The 23,611-nt window shown below is 46.7% G+C and overlaps 1 protein-coding gene across 50 annotated transcripts in view; it reads left to right on the top strand.

Moving 5' to 3' along the window:
* Sorbs1 (sorbin and SH3 domain containing 1) overlaps positions 1-23,611 on the top strand; it is a 223,454-nt gene that overhangs the window by 167,867 nt on the left and 31,976 nt on the right. For 36 of the 50 annotated variants that reach the window (XM_085693874.2, XM_085693866.2, XM_085693879.2 and 33 more), the window contains 6 exons: positions 351-434; positions 3,944-4,009; positions 4,548-4,649; positions 8,753-8,802; positions 18,421-18,593; positions 21,209-21,294. In XM_085693874.2, the coding sequence (XP_085550000.2) occupies positions 351-434; positions 3,944-4,009; positions 4,548-4,649; positions 8,753-8,802; positions 18,421-18,593; positions 21,209-21,294 (561 nt within the window). Of the gene's footprint in view, positions 1-350; positions 435-3,943; positions 4,010-4,547; positions 4,650-8,752; positions 8,803-18,420; positions 18,594-19,105; positions 20,576-21,208; positions 21,295-23,611 lie in introns of all 50 variants that reach the window. The other 14 variants (XM_085693883.2, XM_085693899.2, XM_085693901.2 and 11 more) reach the window with 4 other exon arrangements.

Genomic DNA, 23,611 nt, shown 5'->3' on the forward strand with positions numbered 1-23,611 from the left:
CAGCACTGAAATGACTGAGGACTAGCGTTCTCTGCCCGTGTTGTTTTGTGGTGAAGGGTCGCAGTGTGGTGCCGAGTCCTCCAGCTCCAGTCCTTCTGCCTCTGCTGCAGGACTGAAAAAGAAACCCTCACTGCTCCCAACCTCAGTGTCCCTGTTTTTATGAACACGTCCTCTCCCTTCAGTTTCGGTGCCCTGATTTTTGCTGGTGTCAGTAAAACCGGACGGTCCCTTCCAGAAGCAGGTGCTGTGTAACCCAGAGTCGCTGCATCTCTACTGGCCTGTTCCTATGTAATCTTTTGCATAATGTTATCCTTCTCTTTCTTCCATTTCCCTGTCACCAACCCTTATAGAGTCGGGATATAAGCCCAGAAGAGATAGATTTAAAGAATGAACCTTGGTATAAATTCTTTTCGGAATTGGAGTTTGGGAAACCGGTAAGTGCGATAGCTCCCGTGGTCCTCCTTGTGAGATAATGCTGTTGGTGCACGGTCGCTGCTGCAGAGTCAGGTCTGTGTGAGGGGTTCAGGAGTGAGAGCAGCCATGACGGTCGTCCGTCGTCGGGTAGTCTTATCTTACAGCAGCCTGGAGGCTTTCCTACCAGAAAGGACAGTGAGCTCCGGGATACACCTTCCTAGAACATCCAGAGAGCATGACTGGGACATATCTTGTCCTAGGACCGTCCCTCTGCCACACCCAACAGATATCACCGGGTGGGTGGCATTTTTTTTCTGCCATCCAGTCACTACTTGACGCAGTCTTTAAGGTACACTGAAGACAGGCATGGGAGTGCATCACCGAGAAGGCCAGCGTTGCAGTGCTTCAAATCATGTTTCTGAAGCATGTGCAGGAGACATGTGTCTGAGCAGCCCACCCCCCCCCCCAAAAAGTGCTTCTCTCTAGGTACAACTCCAATCCAGCCTAGTGAAAGGCAGCTTTTAGGGAATGGTTTCTCTGAGTTGTGCTAGCATTTTTTTCCAGGATTTGTAATGGAGGGTAGAATTCTAGAAAATTTAGTGTTTGGCGGCTTCCCTGAGGTATTTCTGACTTGGCAGTGCAAATTGAGTCTGGCCCTTAGGGAGGGAGTTCCTTAGTCCTGTGCCCAGATGAGTTTTTGCATGAGGATAATCTGAGCTCATCCCTCCACTCAGGGCGATGGACTTTTAACCTGTAGTCACTTTGGCTTCCCAATGAGAACTGTAAAAGAAATTTATAGGTGGAAGAGGAAGAGTTGGGCATAGAAAAATGAAACATTAGACACGTGGACGAGACTAACCATTGGTTTCGGTCTTGGATGATCGCTTTGTTTGCAGAGAGGAACTGATTTTGTAGTTCAGTAAAATGTTAAATTCCATGCTGTGTATTTTTCATGAGGAAGACAACGGGAAATCAGGCTGTGCTTTGAAGTTGCTGGTTTGGCTTAAAGATATTAAACTTGAAAGTTCAGGTTATCTTCTGAGTTAGGAGTGCCCAGTTCCCAACATTCTGCTCGTAGGAGCCGGTAGTCCTCCCTTCTGGACCTTCCTCCATGCATGCCCCCCACCTCCACCTGTTGTTGATGAAGAGCGCCACCTAGGGGCAGTGGAGAGGAAGCATCTAGCCCAACTGCACTGAGCTTTAGCTTTCCTCTCCCCTCCTCAGAGCGGCTGTGCACAGTGCACACCTCGTTTCTTCTCCTTTCTCACTCCCCTTTTTCTGCTGCTCACCATTTGGACACTAAATTTAATGCACACAGTCTTTTCCACTTGCAAATACTGAGCAGTATCCTAATCCTCTTCCTTAAAACCTGCCCAGTTATTGCACGTATTGATAGGTGTAGCCCACGCCAAAGCACTATGATTGATGTACACAGCAGTGGTATCATGCTGTACTCGCAGAAGACGGGAGATATTCGTTTTATGTTACTTTTTCCAGAATCCATTGCCAGTGATTTTTGAAATCCCTTTCAGGAGCTGCCATTCCCCCCATCTACCAAATAACTGAACTACTTTAATCTGAAATACTACTTTCTGGCAAAAGCTAGGGGAACTTTCTTTACTAAATTAATACTAGTCATATGTTTTTATAAGTCTATCATTGCAGATGACTGATATTAGACAGTAGTTCAACCCCAGCCTTTAGCAAGCAGGTCCTGAGAATAACTTGATAAATTAACAGTTCTACCAAAAACTGTAACTTACCTCATATAAACATGGAGGATACAGGCCATTCGTCAAATAATGCCTCCTCTTTGGAGGGGGGGGGGTCTTTTTGTGTAGCCTTAAGAACATGGGCCATGATCCTCAGGAGCCCCAGCAAGAGAACATTTGCCTGTGGTTTGAGCCGTCCTTAGGATGAGCTTGTTTTCTAGGTGAGCCAGCAGAGCTGAGAAAGGAGCAGGAGAGCGAGAACTTTTTCCTTCTCTCTCTGTTTAATTATGATGAAGCACAGAGTGCACCACTGTAAACAGGCATGCACCATGGATGCTGCTTTGGAAGATGTGTTAACCGTTCACGAGAGGAAGGCATCCTCTCTGCTCTTTTTGTTACTCTCACACCAACGTAGGGCTGTTACTCCCGAGTCAAACCCACTAGAACTTTGGTGCCCACAGTTGCTGAGCTGCTTTTTCTTTCCCAACCTCCTCCTAAAGCCCGTCAAAAAGAACTGAAAATTACAACAAGATCCTGATTGTTGACCTCAGTAAGTTGCCCTGAAATGACAAATGATTCGAGACTCCAGGGCCGGCTGGGGTAGGGTGGGCTGGTGATTTCGAGACGCTTGCTTTTGGCCTTTAGTGACAGAGAGAGTAGAAAGTCACAGGATAACACATGTAGAAAGTCCACTTCCCAGACAGCCCCCGCGTGTGGGAAGCACTAAGAATGAATGGTGGCTGCTCTGTCACTGACCTTAGCCCAGGACTCACACACAGGCACTGCTGCTGTCCGCAGAAGCAGCCAGAGTCAGTTTGCTTTTCTCTTGGAAAGGCCTTACCGGAAACACGAGGGCCTGCCTTTCTTCTCCCTGCCCCTCCAATTTCTACGGAAATTGATTTGAAACTCAGGACACTGTTTCTCAGTGTTAAGGCCTTCGAAATGCTTCTGTCCGGTGAATTGACATGAAGCTTGTGTGCTGTCTTAGGAACTCTTAGTGATCTCGGTTTCTGATCTCCCCAGAGGTCATAGTATGGGAGATCTCACGTGTGTCTAGACACAGTCAGAAAACATCGCCTGTGAGAGAAGTTCAGAGTTAGCAGTCTCTGAAAGTGTGCTCAGCTTTCATCCACACACACTCTTGTTAAGCATACAGCCTTCACCTCGCAGATTCCTACCTCTCTGATTGTCTGTGAAGAGCGCCGGAGCAAGCAGAGTACCTCCCATCTGCCTAGGAGGATGGCTGTGCCTCTAGGGGTAGTGTTAGCACGGAACTCTGCTCCTTACCAGTTAAGCTGCTAGTGTGAAATGGTCGTGTGCATTGTTTGAACTCCCCCCACTCTGGATGTTCTCGCTACAAACCGGACTCCCCTTTAGTTCAGGCCACCCTCCCTGGGCCAAAATCTGTAGACTTAAACATCTATTGACATGAAATGATTTTGTTTTTACAGCAGGTGAGACTATTTCCAAAATATAAACTCTCCAGTGTCGGTCTTCGTTTGAAAAAAAAAAAGTTTCTAATTTGTTCAAATTTATATTGATGCTTTTCTCCCCCTTTTAATTTTAAATTTCCAATGCTGAGGATCTGGGTTGATATACTCTTAGAGACTTACATACATTTCCTAGTTAGTGTTTTCTGCCCCATCCCCGCCCCAGGACAGACAGCTTTGTGTCCTCGGGCGGGACCCCAGCCCTTTGCTTTGAGCTCACCTTTCTGTGTTGGTCGGTTCCTAGCGTGCCCCTCTTTGTTTGAGCCCCCGTGTTTGTCTTTATGTCTTTACGCTCATTTCTTCATTTCCTCCTCTGCTTCCCGTCAGCCTCCTAAAAAGATATGGGACTATACTCCTGGAGACTGCTCTATCCTTCCTAGAGAGGATAGAAAGGTAATCCCGTGCCTCCTCCGCGGACTGGTGCTAGACCTCTAGCTTTGGGTGCCGTGAGTGTGCTGTGGGTTTCTGCTCTTTTCTTAAATCTTTCTTTCTTTCTTTCCTTTTTTTTTTTTTTAACTTAGTAACTTGTTTGGCCTGGTGATGAAACTATTTAACAAAGTCTGTGAGACATACTAATGTTTATAGAGGTTTTTAAAAGAACCCTTGTCATGGTCGCTATACTCTGACACAGAGGAAGCAGGCCTTTCCTCACAGGTAGGTTTTGTGGCATTTGTAGTTCTCATTCCAAGTAGAATAAATGTCTGAAGCTCTGAGACTCAGGATTTCACTGAACGTGCCTAATGTTGCTTTCTCTGTTTACACGTCTTTAACTAATTTCTAGTGAGCTCTTGTGGTTGCCTTAGGTCTTCGTGACCCTATTAAAATATGACTCTTTAAAAGAAACAAACCTCATTTTCAAACTTAACCTTCCGTTCCTTCTCCTTTTCTCTAAACTAAAACCTTCTTTCTCATCTTTTCTTTCTTGAACCAGACTAATCTAGAAAAAGATCTCAGCTTCAGCCAAGCAGAGTTAGAGGCAGATTTAGAAAAAGTGGAGACGGTTAATAAGTCACCCAGTGCAAACTCGCCACAGGTATTTCCTAGTTTTTCTCTCCATGTCGGTTCCTTTTTAAGCCCTGCTTTGCTTTGTTCTCTGTTCTTTGGCTTTATGTTGTGCAGATGGCAGAGGGTGATGCTGCTAGCTTTAAATGCATGGCTTTCTGAATGCTGTTTACACACACACACACACAAATACACACACACTCACACACTCACAAACACACACGCACACACATGCATACTCTCACACACACACACTCACACACATACATACACACACACACTCACACACTCACAAACACATGCATAATCACACACACACACACACACACACACACACACACACACAGACACACACACACAGAGTCAGGTTTTTGTTTGGATTCCTTTAGAGCTTGGCGTCTTCCTTAAAGGAGTTTTTCAAATACAGGATAGCTGATAATTTGGGTTCTCCCCTACTCACCATGCCCCGGACTACTTCTTTGGTGACCTTTTAAAGTTATTTCCTTTGTCTTCTTTGAGTTTCCAGAGTGCTATTTTGGGGGGCAGTTTTTTTCCTCTTTGTAGCCCTGGGAGATGCCAACCTCAGAGGTCATTTTGAGAGACACAGCAGCGGTAACTGGGTTCAAGGCAACAGAAATAGCAATGGTGTTTGTCATTGTAGAGGTCAGCAAGTTCCCAATAGAAAACCTACTCCAGATATCAAACAGCCCGGAAACACGCATGTGAAACTGGGCCTGTGATAAAATGTCTGTGTTAAAAGGGAGGAAGGGGTAAGGAGAGAGCCAGTCCAAGGTAAAAGTGGACTTTAGGTTCCCTGACAAAACTGAAGAGATTCATAGGAGAAAATAATGGCTTTAGAAGAAATAAAAAAAAAAAAGTACTGTAGACAGACACTGCTGCGGTGGCCAGGAAGGGCCACAGTCTGTGGGAGGAAAAGTACAGTTGATAATGGACGTGTGCTCCATGTAGGCATTATTGAGAAGAGTCGGAACACCAGTGCAAGGAAGTTGGGCACAAAAGTCAGGTGAGAGACTAGAGGCTCAAACCCAGGAAGGGGAAGAGAAACCACTGTTTGATGGTGGCCTTCCTATGAGTCCGGGGTAAAGGAGTGGGAAGCCAGTGAACTGTGGCAGTCATGGCTGCTTCCTTGGAGTCTGTAGAGGCACCAGTGGATGAAGAAGACAGTAGTGGCTAGGCCCTTCTCCTCCATCAGAACTGTAAGAGGTGAAGAGGTAAGTGGTCACACACCCAGTTGAGGCAGGCAGGTAATTGAGGTGATGATAGAGTGGGATTCTGGGTTTCTAATAGGGTGGATGCTGGGACCTGGTATAATTACTGTGGGGTTGAAGATTCAAGGAAGTACTATCCCAGCCTGTTCTCTAATGAGGTCTGGCTGTGGGTAATAATAGCAATGACTGACGTGCTGGATGAGAGGTCTGTAGTAATAGGCTGGCCCAAATGAATCAAGAGATGCTTTCAGAGTAGTCAAATGTAACAAGGAACACCTGCAACTCATGCAGAGATGGGGGCACAGCTATAGCTGATAGCTACCTCTCTGAGGGCACAAACCCTGCCAGGGAAACCATGGTGCCTGATGCATCCACAAACCATTTCCATTGGTTATTTGGTGCTGTCAGTCTTGAACATATGTGAGACATGCTCGCAGGGGCTCTATACACATACAAAAAAGACTGCCTTCAGGGCATGGCAATTGAGACCACACTTATTGGGGATATTCATTTTGAGGCACTAGGGAAACATGATGTACGTGTTCAAAGGGATAAGACAGACCAGCTAGATGAGAAATCTCTGATGGGAATGGTGGGGGCGGGTGGATGGACAGGTTTGGGAAAGATTACAGACTCAGGAGTGTGACTGAGGAGATGTTGGGTTCCTTCAGACCGTTGATATAGCTAAAGAGGTGTTTGAGTGAGAGTACCGTTCCCTTAGAAGTCGAACTGAAGGCAGCAAACGGGAATGTCAGAGGCTCAGTGAGGAGGCAGCTGCAAAGGTCCAAGCAGACAGCGGTGGGAGTCCACACAGTGGAGGCACCAGCAGGGAGGAGGGAAGGCTAGATGGAGAGAGGCTGCCAAGGGAGTTGCAGTGGGCTAGTTTGCGTAGCTGGCATGAGGAATGGTGAGCTGAGGAAAGGGAAAGAGATGGATACCTTTAGGGTTTGGATCAGAAAGCTAGAAAAGTACAGATATCAATATGTTGAAGAAGCTAGAAAGAGAATCAGGGCAGAGGTAAAGTCATGGAGTTGGTTTCAGGTATTTGGCTTCTGGGGTGCTGGCCGGAGATCAGGTAGAGATATCCAGAAGGTGGTAGGAACTGGAAGACTAGATCTTAGGAAGCAGGCAAGGGCTTAAAACGCTGATTGGAGTTGCCTGCGGGGAGGTGATTGTGGGGGTCTTGGGAGTCAGTGAAGACGTCCACCAGTCAGCAAATGAAAGATTGAGAGAGGTAGGGACCAACAGCTACCCACTCAGATGTTGGATGGCATTGACAAGACAAGGTACAGGAAGGACGGGTCAGAGAGGTGGAAGGTCGCATGATGGAGCAAGAGGAGAAAGACAGAACTACCCAACTGCTCCAGAGAGATCAAAAGAAATTCTGAGAAGCGAGCTGACTGACTAGTGGAGTTGCCTGCTGTCTAAGTTTGACAACCTGGGTCCCCTTCCTGGAGCTGGATGGAGTAGGTGGAAGACGAGAACTGAGAGTTGCTCTCTGGTCTCCGTGAATGCACCATGGCACACATACCCTCCCCGACACAGTAATAAGCAAATGATTTTAAAAAGATAAACCCCCAGGATAGGTTGTAGAAATGTACAGACTTTGGTTTCTGGGTATTAGAGTTTGTGGAAAGGAACCGGAGTCCTGCAGGAATGTCCCATTATTGAGGACATGTGGGGAAGAAACATGTGGATGGGGGAGGGAGAAGACAGGGAGGTGATGACCCAGAAGGACTTAAAAGGGCCATGTCAAAGTTTTTCATGGTGGAGATACTGACAAGGTCTTCGAAAGTATAATTCTGAATGGGGCAAATGCCAAGAAGTAGGCACTTTGTGGCAGGAGGTGGACAGGTGACATCAATATAGCCAGAAGGGTTAGAGGATGATGGGGAAGGGGGATGAGCAGAGCTCTGGGAAGTAATGGCTGTGGGGGAGGAGAGGCAAACCTCACCCTGGGACATCAGTGCCTCGAAGGGAAAAGGACCCAGACTGGCAGGCTGGAGCTGAAGACTCAGTGAGGAACCGCCAATGAAGCCACCTCTCCTCCCTGTAGTCTGCTCTTCTCGGACCCACTGTCCCTTCCTCCACTTTCTGTAGCCTCCTTTCCTCTAAGTGTCTCTTCTCCAGGTAGTTTGTTTCCTTCAGATGGTTTTTAGTAGAGAGGATGATGATAGCCGTTATTAAATAGGAATAGCTGGGAGTGTTAGCATCTACATTGATTTGCTTCATTCAAATATATTGAACCCTTGGCCTGTTTTTTTTTCTCCAATACAACCAAAGACCCTCTAAATTACAGATTCCGTTGCTTTCACTTTCTAGTGGCTCTTGGCTGACTTCTTCCTTTTGTTAGTGGCCTGTAGTTTTATGAAGCATCCCCCAACCCATACTGACAGTGCTGTCACTGGATTTTGTGAAACTGTGTCTCATTTTCACACTTCTCAGTCTACAGGCATAAATGGATTGTGTAAACATGGTGTGATCATCTTAAATGCATTTTTAAAATGCAGTCTCTACCTAGAGTGTTGTGTGACCCTCCTGGATGTGGTGGCGTTTGGGGTGCATGAAAGGATCCACAGTGGACTTGGTGGGGTGTTTGAGGACTGGGGGGCACAGATGAAGGGGCTTCTGCTGCCTGGGGTTGCTGCTGAGGATAAATGTGAGCTGAAGTCCACCTCCAGGCCCATCTGTGTTGGTGGCTTCATTTCCTTTGAGGCAAATGATGAGAGCCCGGCACCCCCCAGTCTTTGTGTCCAAGCCTCTTGTCCCTCAGGGGCACCATCTACATGACCGAACTGAAGTGGCCTGTCTCTTTTCCCTTGCTTTGCAACCTGTAAATCCACCCAAATCACTGTTCCTTTTTCTTTTTTTTTACATTATTCCTTTTTCTGTTTGACTTTTACAGAGCTCAGCAGTCAGCCCGACTCCAGACGTTACCTCAGAGCCTCCTGGATAGTAAGTAGGCACTCGGTGTTTTCAGGGCTAGACAGAGTGAGAAAGCCTGGTGGTTCGGACACGGTGTTCATCTGTGTCTGTCTGGTGGTGTCTGGTGGGAAACAGCAAGGGCTTTGGTGCTGAGGAGGGCTCGGGGCAGTGGGCAGTCCTCTGCTTTGGACTTTGTCATCCTGTAGTTTGATGGTATTGTAGTTTTCAAATTAGTTTTCTTTTGTTCTCTTTCTCTGAATTATTGTTACAGTGACTCATGTTGCCTTCCTACTAGCTTTTCCCCAGGTTGATGCCGTTACCTTTGGAATGTAAAGTTATTTGTCTACGTTTATTTTAATTTTATTTCACGTGTGTGTGTGTGTGTGTGTATGTGTGTTGGTATGGGTGTGGGTGTGTGTTGGTGTGTGGGGGGAGTGTGTTGGTGTGGGTATGGGGGTTGTTGATGTGGCTGTGTGCTGGTGTGGGTGGGGGGTGTTGGTGTGGCTGTGTGTTGGTGTGGGTGTGTGTGGGGGTGTTGGTGTGGGTGTGGGGGGTGTTGGTGTGGGTGGGTGGGGGGTGTTGGTGTGGGTGGGGGGGGTGTTGGTGTGACTGTATGTTGGTTTGTGTGGGTGGGTGTTGGTGTGGGTGTGGGGGGTGTTGGTGTGGCTGTGTGTTGGTGTGGGGGGGTGTGTTGGTGTGGATGTGTGTTGGTGTGTGGGGGGGGTGTTGGTGTGGGTATGGGTGGGGTGTGTTGGTGTGGCTGTGGAAGTCAGAGGACAAGCTTTTGGAGTCACTTCTCTTTTTACTGTGAACTCTGGGAATCTAACTCGGTCACCAGGCTTACATACTAGTTGCTTCTTATTGCTGAGCCGTCTTATTGACCTGTTTGTCTACATTAGAATCAAAATTATCCTCATTGGATCTTTGAGGGGACAGAATGTAGCTAGGATGTACCAGACCTGGAGTAAAGATAGAGGGGCAGATCGTAGGATAGTAGGATAGTCCTAAGGCCAGTCCTGGCTTGTAGGATGGAAAGCTAGAGCCTAGATTTTCATATGGACGTGGATTTTTTTTCCCCTTCTGTCAATTTTTAAGATTTTGACTGCACAATGCATGCACTCCTCATTCACTTCTTTATGAAGTAACTGATACTGTCTAGGGTGCAGGAATAGTTTTACTTTCTTTGACAATTAATTGAAAGGCAGGAGAGAAATGAAAATCTTGGGGTATCCCAACAGAGCTACCATATGATACTGGGGAAATTGGGGCCCTTCTTGGTTTTTAGTTTCATTAATTCAAGAATTTAAGAATGGGTACACATAGGACATCTTACTAGAATGGAAAAGGAGAACCCCAGGATTGTCAGTCCCTTAGCTGCCTGGAAGGAAGGAAGGAAGGAAGGAAGGAAGGAAGGAAGGAAGGAAGGAGGAAGAGGATGGAGAAGGAACAAAAGCCACCTTGCTCGAGAGAGGCCCTTACAGGTCAGCCACCTGGCAGCAGGCAGCCCCATGGTTGGCATAGGAAATTTTGAAAAAAAGTAAGGAAGCCCAAAATGTGAATTAGGGAGATTAAAGGCATTCTTAAGTTCTGGCTAGCAGCTGGGGAAAAAAAAAAGACAGAAAAGGAGAAGAAAATAGTTACATTTTTCTGCAACAGGCTTCAGAAAAACTAGGGCATCTAGCTGAACCTCGCGGTGGCTAGATTCACAAGGACTGCACATGGAGGTGGGAATTCTGGAGAGGAAAAGTACATTATCATAAGATAAACCTGCCTTGCTAGAGATGGCCCCATACCCAAGCCACCGACAGCCCCATGGGATTCATCTTTATGGGAGCAGACAAGGGCATGTCTCCGCCTAGAGGTCGATCCCATTCTTTACTTAATCAGAGTCCTAACTCTAATCCTGTCCCAGCATGCCTTTCCCAGGGCTTTTCCGCACAGCTCTTATCCTGGCTGAGTATTTCCAGGGCTCCCCTTATCTTGCCCCAGTAGATCTGTAGTAGACAGCAAACTCTTACGCTGTGTAAACACCTACTGACTGAACTTGCTTATGCCCAGGCTGTGTTAGTGCTTCTGGGCTCCGCCTCTACTGCCAGCTATCTTGAGTTATTTGTGTATACTTAACTAATTGCTGATTATTACCCCACCCCCCCAAGGGCAAGGCCTTCTATCTCCAGGGTGCCAGGTAGACCTGATAAAATTGAGATGCTGGTTTTGATTGCAGTGAGCATTTTAACCAGGACTCTCTGCTTGCCTTGCTTCAGGGTTGGCTGGAGTTAACAGTGCTGCCTGGCCTTCTCGCTGCCTCTCATTTCCTTGAACTACACCGGACAGAGAAGCCTGCTGCACTGAATGCCCAGCTCCCTTAGGTCAGCTGGCACTATGCTGCTTATCACAGTAGGAATTTTGGAATGGTTCCTTGATTATCTGGGAGATTCCCTCACCCCCACAAAATGAGCGTAACAGATGAGAGACAAAGTGGCAGAGGACGTGTGTAAAGTGGACATCACTACTGTGGTCAGTCAGGGCTAAGAACACGGGTCTCCCCATACTTTGTTGTTGTTTACTGAGCACCCCAGGAGCAGGTGTAACCATCAGTCTCCAGTGTATTGGTGAGGAAATGGGTACATTTCCTGCCCGCAGTTCCACAGCTGCTGTGTGAGTGTTCTGCTCAGAGAAGTAGTGATGCTCTGGACCAGATGCTGGTAGCAGAGCCTCTTCTAAACTGTACTGATTCTAACTTGCTAAGACTGTAGCTGGAGGTTTACTAAAGGTTGCCGATTTTGAGCTGTTAAATCCATTGTAAGCAACTCTTTGCAGTACTGGCCTAGCGGGATTAAAGGTGGTGAATGTAAAGTGCTTCACAGAGCCCCCTTTTCTCAGACCCTCTGAGCCTTTGTGATGATACTTGATGTGTTGTTTTCCCAGCCAGTCTCCCTCCCTTTCTCCTTCCTGTCCTCCTTCTCATTTATTTTCTTTGGATGAGGTCTCATTATATGGAGAACCAGAGGAGAGCCCTGGTTCTCCTGGATCTCTCTTTGTAGATCAGACTGATCTCAAAACTCACAGAGATCTTTCTGCCTCTGCTTCCTGAGTGCTGGGGTTAACAGTGTGCACCACCACACCAGGCTTCCAATCTTATTTATATTACTGAAATAAGTCTCCAAAGACCTCAGTTTTGTTTTGGTGTGTGTGTGTGTGGGGGGGGGAATAGCTCATCTGAAATACTTGGTAGGACAAACTGGATCAAATACGTAAGATATCTGGAGCTGGTGGGGAACCAGCCCAAGCATGGTACGTGACATAAAGGGAAGCATGCAGTTATTGGGCCCATATATCACAATTAACCGGACCCCAGCTTGCTAGGCACAGAGGCAGGCTGTTTGCATACTGAACTTGGAGCCTCTTGATGGAGGTACTGGGGTGACACGTTGAAGGAAGCATTGCCAAGGGATAAGGAGAGCTTTGCAGCTTTGTGGAACCTACAGAATTAGTTTTAAAGCCACACTTTCTTGGGCTGACTGAAATTCAGAATTTTGTTCATGAACACTGATTGTCTCACAGTTTTAACAGGGCTGGATTTGGCAGCATGCCAGATAACTGACAGGTCAAGGCCAGTCTGGGGGAGTTGGCTCAAAAGACAAACAAATAAGCAAATGATGGTGATGATGATGATGATGATGATGGTGATGATGATGATGGCAGAGCAGGCGGTCAGGGGAGGGTGGGAACAGAGTCAACCATCTTGTATTCATAGTCAATCAATGTCCCAGCATTCTACCACAGTGACCAGTCCTCTCCCTCAAATGAATGTTTTATAGTTACTGTCATAGCATATGCCTGGTTTTATATTTTATTCCCCAAGTGTTTCTGGATCTTTAAGTTTGTAATTTTCATCTAACCATTGCTTATCTTTTCAGCCTACTAAAACTGCCCTCGCTTAACCAAAAGCACTTTGCGCTGTTTAGCCAGAAGGTGGCACTCAAGGAAAAGCTGCTCTTTCTGAACCAGCAGAGAGCAGTTTCCTTACTGAAAACAAAACACAAGCTAAAGAACTATATAAAACATTGATGATTCCCCAGTTCCTGGACATGCACTGTAAGCTTCTCTGTGTGTAGGTATTTGAGTTTGGAATCATTCATTCCATCAGCATTTGTTAAAAGACCTCACATGGCACCAGGTTTAGGAAGATTAATGCAGTCAGTAGTCTGCCAGGGCTCACTGTGTAATGGGAAACAGATTTGTTAGCAGTAATTTGAATCCAGTGAGGCTGGTGTAATGCTGGGATCCAGAAGGGAGTGGGCACCTCTTACTATGCAGAGGGCGGGAGATCACAGAAGGCTTTTTAAGCTGGGGGGGGGGGAGAACAAAACAAAACAACGAAAACCAAAAAAACAATGACTTAGAAGACTGTATGGACCCCTCCCCCAAAACCACATTAATGACAGTTGCCTGGTTTTCTTTCTGAAGTTGTCAATTGTTTCTGAACAAGAAAGATTTAAGGTTTATTTTTTTTAAATTATGTATATGTGCGTATGTCTGTGTGAGGGCATGTGCACCAGAGTTCAGTGTTCTTGAAGATGAGAAGAGGGTGTTGGATCCCCTGGAGCTGGAGTTAGAGGCAGTTGTGAACAGGCTGAAGTGCTGGGAGCTGAACTCAAGTCTGCTGTAAGAGCAGGGTGTGCTCATAACTACCAAGGTATCTCTCCTAGGCTAGAAACTTTGGTCAGTTGAATCTCTTACACCCATGAGAGTGATTGATAGTAGAAGGTGCTCGGTAAGTACTTGTTTAGTAAATTAGCACATACTGGATTGCCATCTATCTTTCCTGGAGATAATACTAACAGTGATTGCAGGGAGTTGGGACTGGAGGCTGGGAGGGGCTTCGTGTAGCAGGATCATAGATAATGATAGTGAAACGACAGCCTGGTAGTAGAGAGGAAGATGGTTAATGTAGGCTAGCGAGAAAGCTGGAGGTGACGGCTGATAGGGTTTGGTGAGGAAAGAGAGGAAGGGGTTGATTCCTTAGGCTTTCTGCTTGAGTATGGGCAGGTTGCTGAACAAGCCAGGTTTGGGTAGGATGTGTTGGGCTGGAGATGTCTGAAGAGCATCCAGCTGATGTGCCTGGCAGCGTGGAGTTGGAAAGAAAGGCTTACAGACAGGTTCATTGGTGGATTTGCTAGACAATCTCACTATCAGTGTTAGTTTAGCAAATGAAAGAAACTGAAGCCAAGAAAACCAACTTGTTTGCAAGCTTTCAAACAATGTAAGCATAAGTGCGTCTCAGCGGGAATTCCTTGTTGGAATCTGGCTTTTCACACCCTATCCACTGCCCCCAGACCGCTCTGTTAGCACACCTGGACGCAGCTGATGCAGAGTGGTCACTCTGCTCTCTCACTTTATTCTTCCAGCGAGTGTGTTTCTGTTGAAACCTCTTTAAACCCCATAGGCAGCTCTGCATCTCAGCCAGAGGCTCAGTTCTCTGTCCTGTCTCCCGGCTCGGCTCTCTCAGTCGGAACCCAGATCTCAGACAGAGCTGATCTTCCGAACTTGCCTGGTCTTGTTTAATGTCAGTAGCTGCTTACTCTGGCTGTAGCTCATTCACTCAGCCAGCAGGCCAGTGTGACTTCTCTCAGCTCTGATCTTTTTGGATATAGCAAAGTCCTAGCAACTCTGTGACCTTAAGCAAAGGCAGGCACCACTCTGGTCCTCAGTTTCCTCTTTTGAGCAATGGAACAAATGACCCTAAATTAGGAAGGCCGTTGGAGATGGTGACTTTAAAAACATGTGGTGAGGCTCTTACACACTGCTCTTAAATAAGGTGCCTCGATTGCACCTCGGGCATCTGGGAAAAACATTCTTTTGTTAGCTTTGGTATCAGAAAGAAAACATTTGGCTGTAGCAGCTACATTCCCAGAGATTTCCTGAGTGCTGGCTTGTCATTCTGTGAGAAGCAGGAAGAAATGGGTGGGACACAGAAAGCAGGCAGGCTGGGTGGGGGGAGTACCGAGGGCTGCTGAGGTAGAGGTCCTAGGTCAAGCAGCTGTGGGAAAGGAAAGGTAGGTAGGAGGTCTGACTGAGCCTGAGGTCATTCAGAACGAAAAGGTGGCAGGTGAAAGTTGTCCAAGTTACTCTCCAGCACCACAGGCTGGGCAGGACCCTCATATCAGAGTCCTAAGTCCCCCTATCTGGGGGTTGACAAAGTCAAAGAACCAAATATGTGGATAGTTTTGCAGTTGGTGTTTGTACAAGAGGAATAAAATACGTTGTTGTGTTGATCTTTAATTAGGAAACCCAAACAAGTAAAAAAATCGATTTAGATGAACTTGTCCTTTCTGGAGGCAGGGTCTATTGACCCATCCTTGGGTCCCTTTTTTTTAAACAGGAGCCCATGAGTTTTTTATCATAATCTTGGGGTGGGAGGGTGGAGGGTTTTTTGTTGTTGTTGTTGTTGTTGTTTGTTTTTTTGTTTTTTGTTTTAAGCAAACCCTGTAGATCAAAAGCTACATGGGCAGAGCCAGCGTCTCCAGGCTGACCCCTGAGCCCAAACCCCTTTCTCTGGGGGTATGGTGGTACTTTCAGGCAGGTTTGCTGGATACCTGTGATGACAGATACCAGGGGTCAGCATCTCTAAATCACTTTTTTTAAAGGAAGAATATCTAAATTCATGGTTTTACATACCTCAGCCCAAGTTTGCCAAGTTTTACCCTTTTACTCATTCAGAGTCTTCACCGGGTGCCCTCATGGGCAGTGTGGTCTAGGGGGCTGTGGGAAATCAAGGCAAAGCCTTGAAGAAAAGGTCAGCCCATCCTTATTCCGCGTTTTCTCCCAAGTGAGAGATGAATTGCTTGGCGCCTGCTTCATTTGTCTCCGAGTAAGAGATGAATCGAGAATACCGCTTGGTGCTTGCTTCGTTCTCGTGGTTTTCAGCCTTGAGACTTAGTTTTCTTAAAGTCTTTGGGGTTCCAGTGGCCTTTTCCCCCCATTTCAGATAACAAAGAAAAAAATCCCTTCATTCAGGCTCTAGAGAGTAAGAAGCCCGTGTAGCCTTGGGCAGGTCCTCTGCAATGGTGGTAAAGCCCTTAGCCTTCTGTGAGCATGAGGTATGGCTAGTTAGTGGCAACAGCTATGAGGGCTGTTGCTCATGCTGGAGGCACTTAGGAACTCTAAGATGTAGTCACCACTGCATCTCCGGGGCTCCTCTCTTCTTTGAGTCCTGCGTGTGGGTACCACTTGTTCCTGGGATAGAGTCTTGGCAGATGATGTTTGGTGATAATGAAAATGAAACTCAAAACCCTTGACTCCTGCAGCGTGTGAAACACTGCCTCATTGACCAGACGGAAATAGTCTAAGACACCATCAGAGAATCAACCTACATCCAGTGGTGTAACTAGGGTTCTGGCTCTGTAATCTGCTGATCTTGCCTACCTTGACAGGCTTCTAATCCTTCAGGGCTTCATTTCCTTATCTGAAACCAAAGGAAGAGGTGTGTGTGTGTGTGTGTGTGTCTTTTATGTCATACTTTTTTTTGCCATTGTTATCTGTAATTATTGGAACTCAGGCTGAATGAAGGGCTGGGTTTGTGGAATATGGAAAGTTTCATCAGTGGGTAGACGTGAAGACAAATGTATAGACATGTGATAAGGAAGTACCTTTCAATGTTCCCTGGAAAACCTCAGTGGGATTGATGTGAGTGGCCACTCTTCCTAATCTTTAAACTTTTCTATGTATCTGATAACACAATAAAATATTAGAGTGAATGAATTCCATGAGGCTGTTGGTCTTCAAAACTGACAAATCTTATGATAACAGTAATCTTACGACAAATCTTATGATCTCATTAGGATCAAAAGTATAAAACAGAAGCCTATATACTTTTATGAGAAAGACATTATTCTCTTCTTGGGGAATGAGGAGGTATTGGAGTAGAGGTAGAAAGAGACAGAGTATGTGCCATGTTAATGCTTCAGCAGGTTAGACCACAGGAAAAGCAGATATGCAAAGGGAGTTCAGTGAGTAAATACTTTGGGGTTTTTCCTGTGCCGCACCTCATTCCAAAGAGAGTTTGTAATAACTTGAAAAATACCTAGATTTCAAAGAAGATAAAATAAATGAAGGCCTAGAGAAATGGCTCAGTGCTTGGGAGCTCTTACTGGTCTTGCAGGGGAACCAGGTTGGTTTCTAGCAGCTCACAATTGTCTGCGGCTCCAACTCCAGGGGATCTGATGCCTTCTTCTGCCTTCTCTGGGCACTTCAGCCATGTAGTGCATATATATGCACACGCAGGCACATACTCATACACATAAAATAAAAATAAATAGACCTTTAAACACATAAATGAATCAGAAGCTGGAATGATGGCTCAGCAGTTAAGAGCACTTGTAGGTCTTGTAGAGGATGCAAGTTCAGTCCTCAGCACCCACATGATGGCTCGCAACCACATATAACTGCAGTTCCTAGGTGTCCAGTGCCTTCTTTTAACCTTTGTGGATACCAGACATATATGTGGTGCACATGTATACATGTGGGCAAAGCATTCATATGTGTGTGTGTGTGTGTGTGTGTGTATACACACACATATATATATATAATCAGAATAAAGTTCATACTTGAAAAATAATAAGTGAAGCAAATAAGTGGGCAACGGTGTGTGGATGATACACGGTGTCAGATTCTGACAACAGCTTTGAGGGAAATGAATGCAAGATGCGGCTGTGACATTGGGCATAGGGGTTTATACCACTGTGAGGCTGAGACCGGAAGATCACCTGAGTCAAAACCTCAAAACAAAGCCCTAGCTATGATAAGGGCGCATAGAATTCCAGGTTCTGACTTTGCTCGGTTGCTCATTTCCCCGAGGCCACAGATAGCTAGGGCTCTCTTCCTTTAGCTGGTGATTTTGATGGTTCTGTCAGCCAAAGCTCTCATGCAAGGTAACCTAGAAAAAACATAATCTGGGCCATGGGCTTGAATTTGCTGGCCGCACCTCAGGCTGAACTCCCCTATCAGGCCTCTGTGTCCCCTGCTCGTGTCCCTGGATGTGCCGTCTTGTGCTTAGTCACTTGGCTCCTTGTTATCCTACCCATTTTTTTTTTTTTTAGATAGGATCTCACTGTGTAGCCCAGGCTGGCCTCAAACTTAAACTCCTCTTGCCCCAGCCTCCCAGGTACTAGAATCACAGCGCTTTTTTATTCCTTTTATTCTTTTTGGGGCGGGGGGGGGGGCGGGCCTGAGACAGGGTTTCTCTGTAGCTTTGGAGCCTGTCCTGGAACTAGCTCCTGTAGACCAGGCTGGCCTCAAACTCAGAGATCCACCTGCCTCTGCCTCCTGAGTGCTGGGATTAAAAGCGTGCGCCACCACCGCTCAGCTCCTTATTTATTCTTTAGACAAATGAAGACATTACAGCTTCGGGAGCTTTGTTGCTTAGGTAGTGTTCCTGTGCACCCAGGCCATGGTGGCCTACCGGTCGGCAGAAATCTGTGTCTAAATGAACAAGCCCCGAGAAAGCCCAGGGCCTGAGGAGGGAACCAGAAAGCAACTTTCTTATCAGCTGGTGACAAAGGGGCTTTCTAGAAGAATGTTGAACAAACTAACTTTGTATGTTTTTTCTCCCTCTCCTTTTCTCTCTCAAAATGACCTTGTTTGTAGTATATATTCTTCCAACTTCCATGCAGTGAAGAGAGAACCAGATGGGACCCCCGGGGTTCTCGCTAGCTTGGAGAATGAAAGGCAGATTTATAAAAGTGTCTTGGAAGGTGGCGACATCCCTCTTCAGGGCCTGAGCGGGCTCAAGCGACCCTCCAGCTCAGCTTCCACTAAAGGTAACAGACAGGCTGCAGACTGCAGGCGTCTGTCTCCTACATGCCTGTCACCTGAATGTTGGCAGCGAATGGACCTCCAGCAGCAGGGGACAGCTCTGCCTATTCAGGTCCACGTTCAGGCCTTGGAGCCTTCTTATGCCCCATCACCTATTTTCTTGCCGGCCATTTTTCTTTCTGGTATTAATGGTCCCCACCACCAACTCCAACCTTGTTCTCTCTGAAACATCTCTCTCTCTTTTTGTTGTTCTAATACCCTTTTCCTAGAGTTAGCCGAGCTTCAGCCTTCCTTAACTGGCGGGGTGGCCATTTCTTTCGTTGCATCTTTGCACCTGCTTTGCAGCACAAATTATTTTGCTTCTGGACATCAATCGGAGACTTTTTAAAGCCCTTATGATAAATGAGCATGTTACCTCCTCTTTTTTTTCTCTCTCTCCTTTTTTTTTCTTCTTTTTAAAGGCAGCTTTCAGCTTTAACCTAATGGGTGTGTTTATTTTATTCTGCATGCTTACCAGTGGATCGTAAAGGCGGGAATGCTCACATGATTTCTTCATCATCAGTCCATAGCCGAACGTTTCACACTAGCAATGCTTTAGGCCCCGGGTGTAAGCACAAGAAACCCCTGTCGGCTGCGAAAGCCTGCATTTCGGAGATCCTTCCTTCTAAATTCAAACCCAGGCTCTCTGCTCCCAGCGCTCTCTTGCAGGAACAGAAGAGTGTCCTTTTGCCCTCAGAGAAGGCTCAGAGCTGTGAGAACCTTTGTGTTTCTTTGAATGATCCCAAAAGAGGCCTCCCACTCCGGGTTGGGGGGAGCATCGAGAACCTGCTGATGCGCTCGCGGCGGGATTACGACAGCAGGTCCAGTAGCACCATGAGCCTACAAGAGTATGGTACCAGCGCCAGGAGGCCCTGCCCTCTTTCCAGAAAGGCCGGACTGCACTTCTCCATGTTCTACCGGGACATGCACCAGATCAACCGAGCTGGCCTCTCCTTAGGCTCCATCTCCTCCTCAAGTGTGCGGGATCTCGCCTCCCACTTTGAAAGGAGCAGCCTGGCATTAGCCAGGGGTGAGCTGGGTGCTAGCCAAGAAGGCTCAGAGCATATCCCCAAGCACACTGTGTCTTCCCGTATCACGGCCTTTGAGCAGCTCATCCAACGGTCCCGGTCCATGCCATCCCTGGACTTTTCTGGCAGGCTGAGCAAGTCCCCCACACCCGTGCTGTCTAGAAGTGGCCTGACTTCAGCTCGTTCGGCCGAGTCCCTCCTTGAGTCTACGAAGCTCCGTCCAAGAGAGATGGATGGGATGAACTCTGGAGGGGTCTATGCATCCCCCACGTGTAGCAATATGGCGGACCATGCCTTGAGCTTCAGGAGCCTTGAACCTTCTGAGCCCCTTTCTCTCTGTTCAGATGAGCTAGACCACTGTTCAAATGTTTCTAATGACAGCAGGGAGGGCAGCGGGGGCAGTGTCCATGGAGACTTCCCCAAGCATCGCCTCAACAAGTGCAAGGGCACCTGCCCGGCCTCATACACCCGCTTCACCACGATCCGGAAGCACGAGCAGCAACAGTCCTCCAGGCAGCCAGACTGGCGCTCCGATTCCAGGGGGGACAGGAACAGTCTCCTCAGAAACATCTACCTGATGAGCCCCCTCCCTTTTCGGTTGAAAAAGCCCCTCCAACACCACCCCAAACAGCCTCTCCCCAATGACTCCTCAGGGCCCCCTGCCAGTCAGAAGGCAGACACCCCCAGTCAGGGCCCTCAGGACCAGCCCCACTCTGAGGGGAAACCCATGGTCCCCACCCGCCTGTCTTCCCGACACACCATGGCAAGGCTTAGCCACAACTCAGAGCCCTCTCTGGACAGATCTGCAGGCCTGGAGGATTGCACAGGGGCCGTTAATAACGGGAACCCCATGCCCTACTCAGACCATGGCTTGGACAGGAACAACAATCTGCAAAGGGAACTGGCAGCGGCCCATGGAGGTGGCATTTTGTGTGTGTGACCAGTCTCACCTCCCCTGTCTCCACTTGGCTTGCTCTGTCCCTCCCTCTGTATACCTCTGGTGCTCATCTTTTGCCTTGTCCTTTGCTTCTGTTTGTTTTGCTTGGCAATTAACCATGGCTTGTAGTGGCTGCACTTCTTTAAAAACAAACCCCCCACTTCATTTAGACTAACCACCACCAAACTGTTTCGAAAGAAAAATTGGCCGTTTAGCTTGTATTCAAGAACTGGGTTCATTTGAACTCTCAAACCCCTGTTCGCATCAATCCCCAGTCTCCCTGTGGTTTTTTGAGAGGCAGCCTCTCTCCGTGGCCCCATGTGTGTGAGTGTATGGTCTGTCCCTGTTAGAGCCTGCACGCCTCTTTGTGGGGATGCCTAAGAGAATGTCCCTTTCTTTGCTCACCTTCTGGTGGCCTTCTGGTGAGTTGTCTTTGTATTAAATTGGTTGTAAGTAAATCAAAAAAGCAGGTGGGGTTGGGGCTTAGGGTTTTTTTCTTCAGCATTTGTCATTAAGCGTTACTCAGCAATGTTTATAAACTTGACCTTAAGAATAGAAAAAACCTGGCTTCCCACTAAACCTTGGCCCGTTTTAACTCTGCTCTGTTGTTTTGAAGATTCAGAGTCACCAAGACATTTTATACCAGCTGATTACTTGGAGTCCGCGGAAGAATTTATCCGGAGACGGCATGATGATAAAGAGGTAATTCTCCTGTCTTAACCTTTTTGCTCTTGTTTGGGAAGAAAAGAAAAGTGAGGGAACTGAATTTTCTAGACATCTGTCAGAAGGGTTATGGTGCATTGACCAGAAGCAGTGGTGGCTTTAAGATATGGGCTCCATTCACTCTAGTAGTCTGCTTTCCCGGAAAGCAGGACCGACTGTCCCCTATGGCCACTGGGTTCTAAGTGCCACCTCCCTCCAGTGTCTTGAAGGTAGATGACATGGCCTGTATTGGACTTAATACCTTGGAAGCTTAGAAACCGGAGTTCAGGTTTCTCATCCTTCCTCCAAACAATACATCCCATGTTGTGATTTAAGGAAATCCACCCTTCTGTTTCTCGGGTACTCAGAATCGGCACAGAGCATACTCCCAATGGGAGAGGATTGTCATCGGAAAAATAGAATGGCAGTACTGGCCACACTACACTTTATAAGCAATTTGAAGAAGTTGGTTGTAATTCTGCTGGCTTTACCGCAGAAAGGAGATGTCACATTAGTGATGGCAAACTCCACACGAGAACTTCAGAGTCTGGATTTGGGTCCACTGAAATGTCTCCATGTGGGATGACTTTCAGGGCCTGGAATAGAGCTGTCCTGGGAGGGTATGAACAGCCCATCTTGTGTATCGCCTGAGAGGGCAGCATCTTCACTTCTGCTGGGATAAATCCTTACAACACATATGTTCCAGCTGCACATTCCAAGGAAAAGGGAGTCACATAGATTAGATAAGTCCAGTGTCCACTATCCTGCCATTTGTTAAGAGATGCATGGATACTCTGAACTGCTAGCAGTGCAGGAGGATGTTCAAATATCACAACTGTTCCCATCCCCCTTTTCCCTGTTTGTCTGGCTTGAGTGGTCCCAAAGTTTAGGTGGAGTTTCCTTAAGGGTTTAAGGCAAGGCTGACTCTGAGGGCTCTGATGATAATCACTGCTATTAGGTGGTGTAAAACCAACATGTCTCTCTATAGACATTGTGCTTATCTCTCAGAAGCCAGGGGAAGTGTTTGGTGCCCAGAATTGTTTAAATTACCAAATCTAAAACTCATAAATGATGACTGTCTGTCCGGACTTAGAGCAGATTCTTTTCCAGACTTTTCTGTACTTGTTCTGTCAGAGAGACAAAGTTTTCATGCCATGAGAGGAAAGTTAAAAATCCATTTTAGTACTAAAACGTTTGTGGAAGGTTCGGTGGGTGAGTCTTACTAAGAGGCATAGTTTCCTAACTTGGTTTAATCCCTTAAAGGCTGCACACTCAACATGAGAAGTTTGCATCCTTGGGGATCCTAATGGACAGATCTTGAAATAGTTTATCTTTCCTCGTGGACATGGGCTTATGTAGTTAAACCACAGACCTGGTGGATTTCCTGAGTCAGGTTTAAGTACCAGGTTTAAACCCTTTCCATTTGATGTCTGCCCTGCAGATAATGACTCGCCAGCCAGAGCACTAGGGCTCTCGAACAGGGCCTTGAGCATGTCTAATCCACTGCTGTAGAAACAGTCCGGGAGAGTGTTAGTCTGCACCCTTTTATGCACATCTGTTACGATTGATGCTGATGATAACGGCCTTTCAGAAAAGGAGAACTTATCTGTTCTTAAGGTCCTTGAAGTGGTGACCAAGCCAACCCTCTTGTTTTATTCAACAAGGGTATGGCTTGAACAGGGACACCTCTCGAAAGTATTTAGCCAGGAACTAAAGCTCCGCCTTCCTGTAACAGCACTTTTTCTATGACACCGTGCTTTGCAAAACACTCTGTCATCTTGCTTACTCTTTATGATTGTTTTCGGAGTGCTGGATGACCCATAGCCATTTGCTGAGTTGTTTTTGTGGATCCCAGAGGAACACTGGGCCATTATCTTTTGGAGCTGAATGTCACATGAGTCATTCCATTGTCTGCTGGAAGAAGACTTACATCTAACTGAGCATGTTAAGAAGTACTGGTTCTAATAAATACTTTTCCACAAGGAGTATTAATCCAGGAATGAAAATTGCAGTGGTATAAGAAAAGTCATTAACATTCTTTTCTATTGGGCCGTTGGAATAGGCCATGAATGGTATTTGGTGAAAAGCAACATGGATTATTTGAAAAAAGTCTTGAAGAAAAATAGATGATTATTTTCTTTTAAAAATACTTTTATTATTTACTATTTGAGAATTTCATGCAAATATACAAATGTTTGAATCAAATCCCTCCCCCACTCCCTCTACTCTAATTCATCCCATACCCCTCCCCCAACTCTCCCTCCCAACCTTTCATTTCCTTAGTAGGGGTATCTGTTTCTTCTAACCCCAGAGGCCA

This window comes from Myodes glareolus, chromosome 7 (genome assembly GCF_982192425.1).
Source record: "Myodes glareolus chromosome 7, mMyoGla1.1, whole genome shotgun sequence".
NCBI lineage: Eukaryota > Metazoa > Chordata > Mammalia > Rodentia > Cricetidae > Myodes > Myodes glareolus.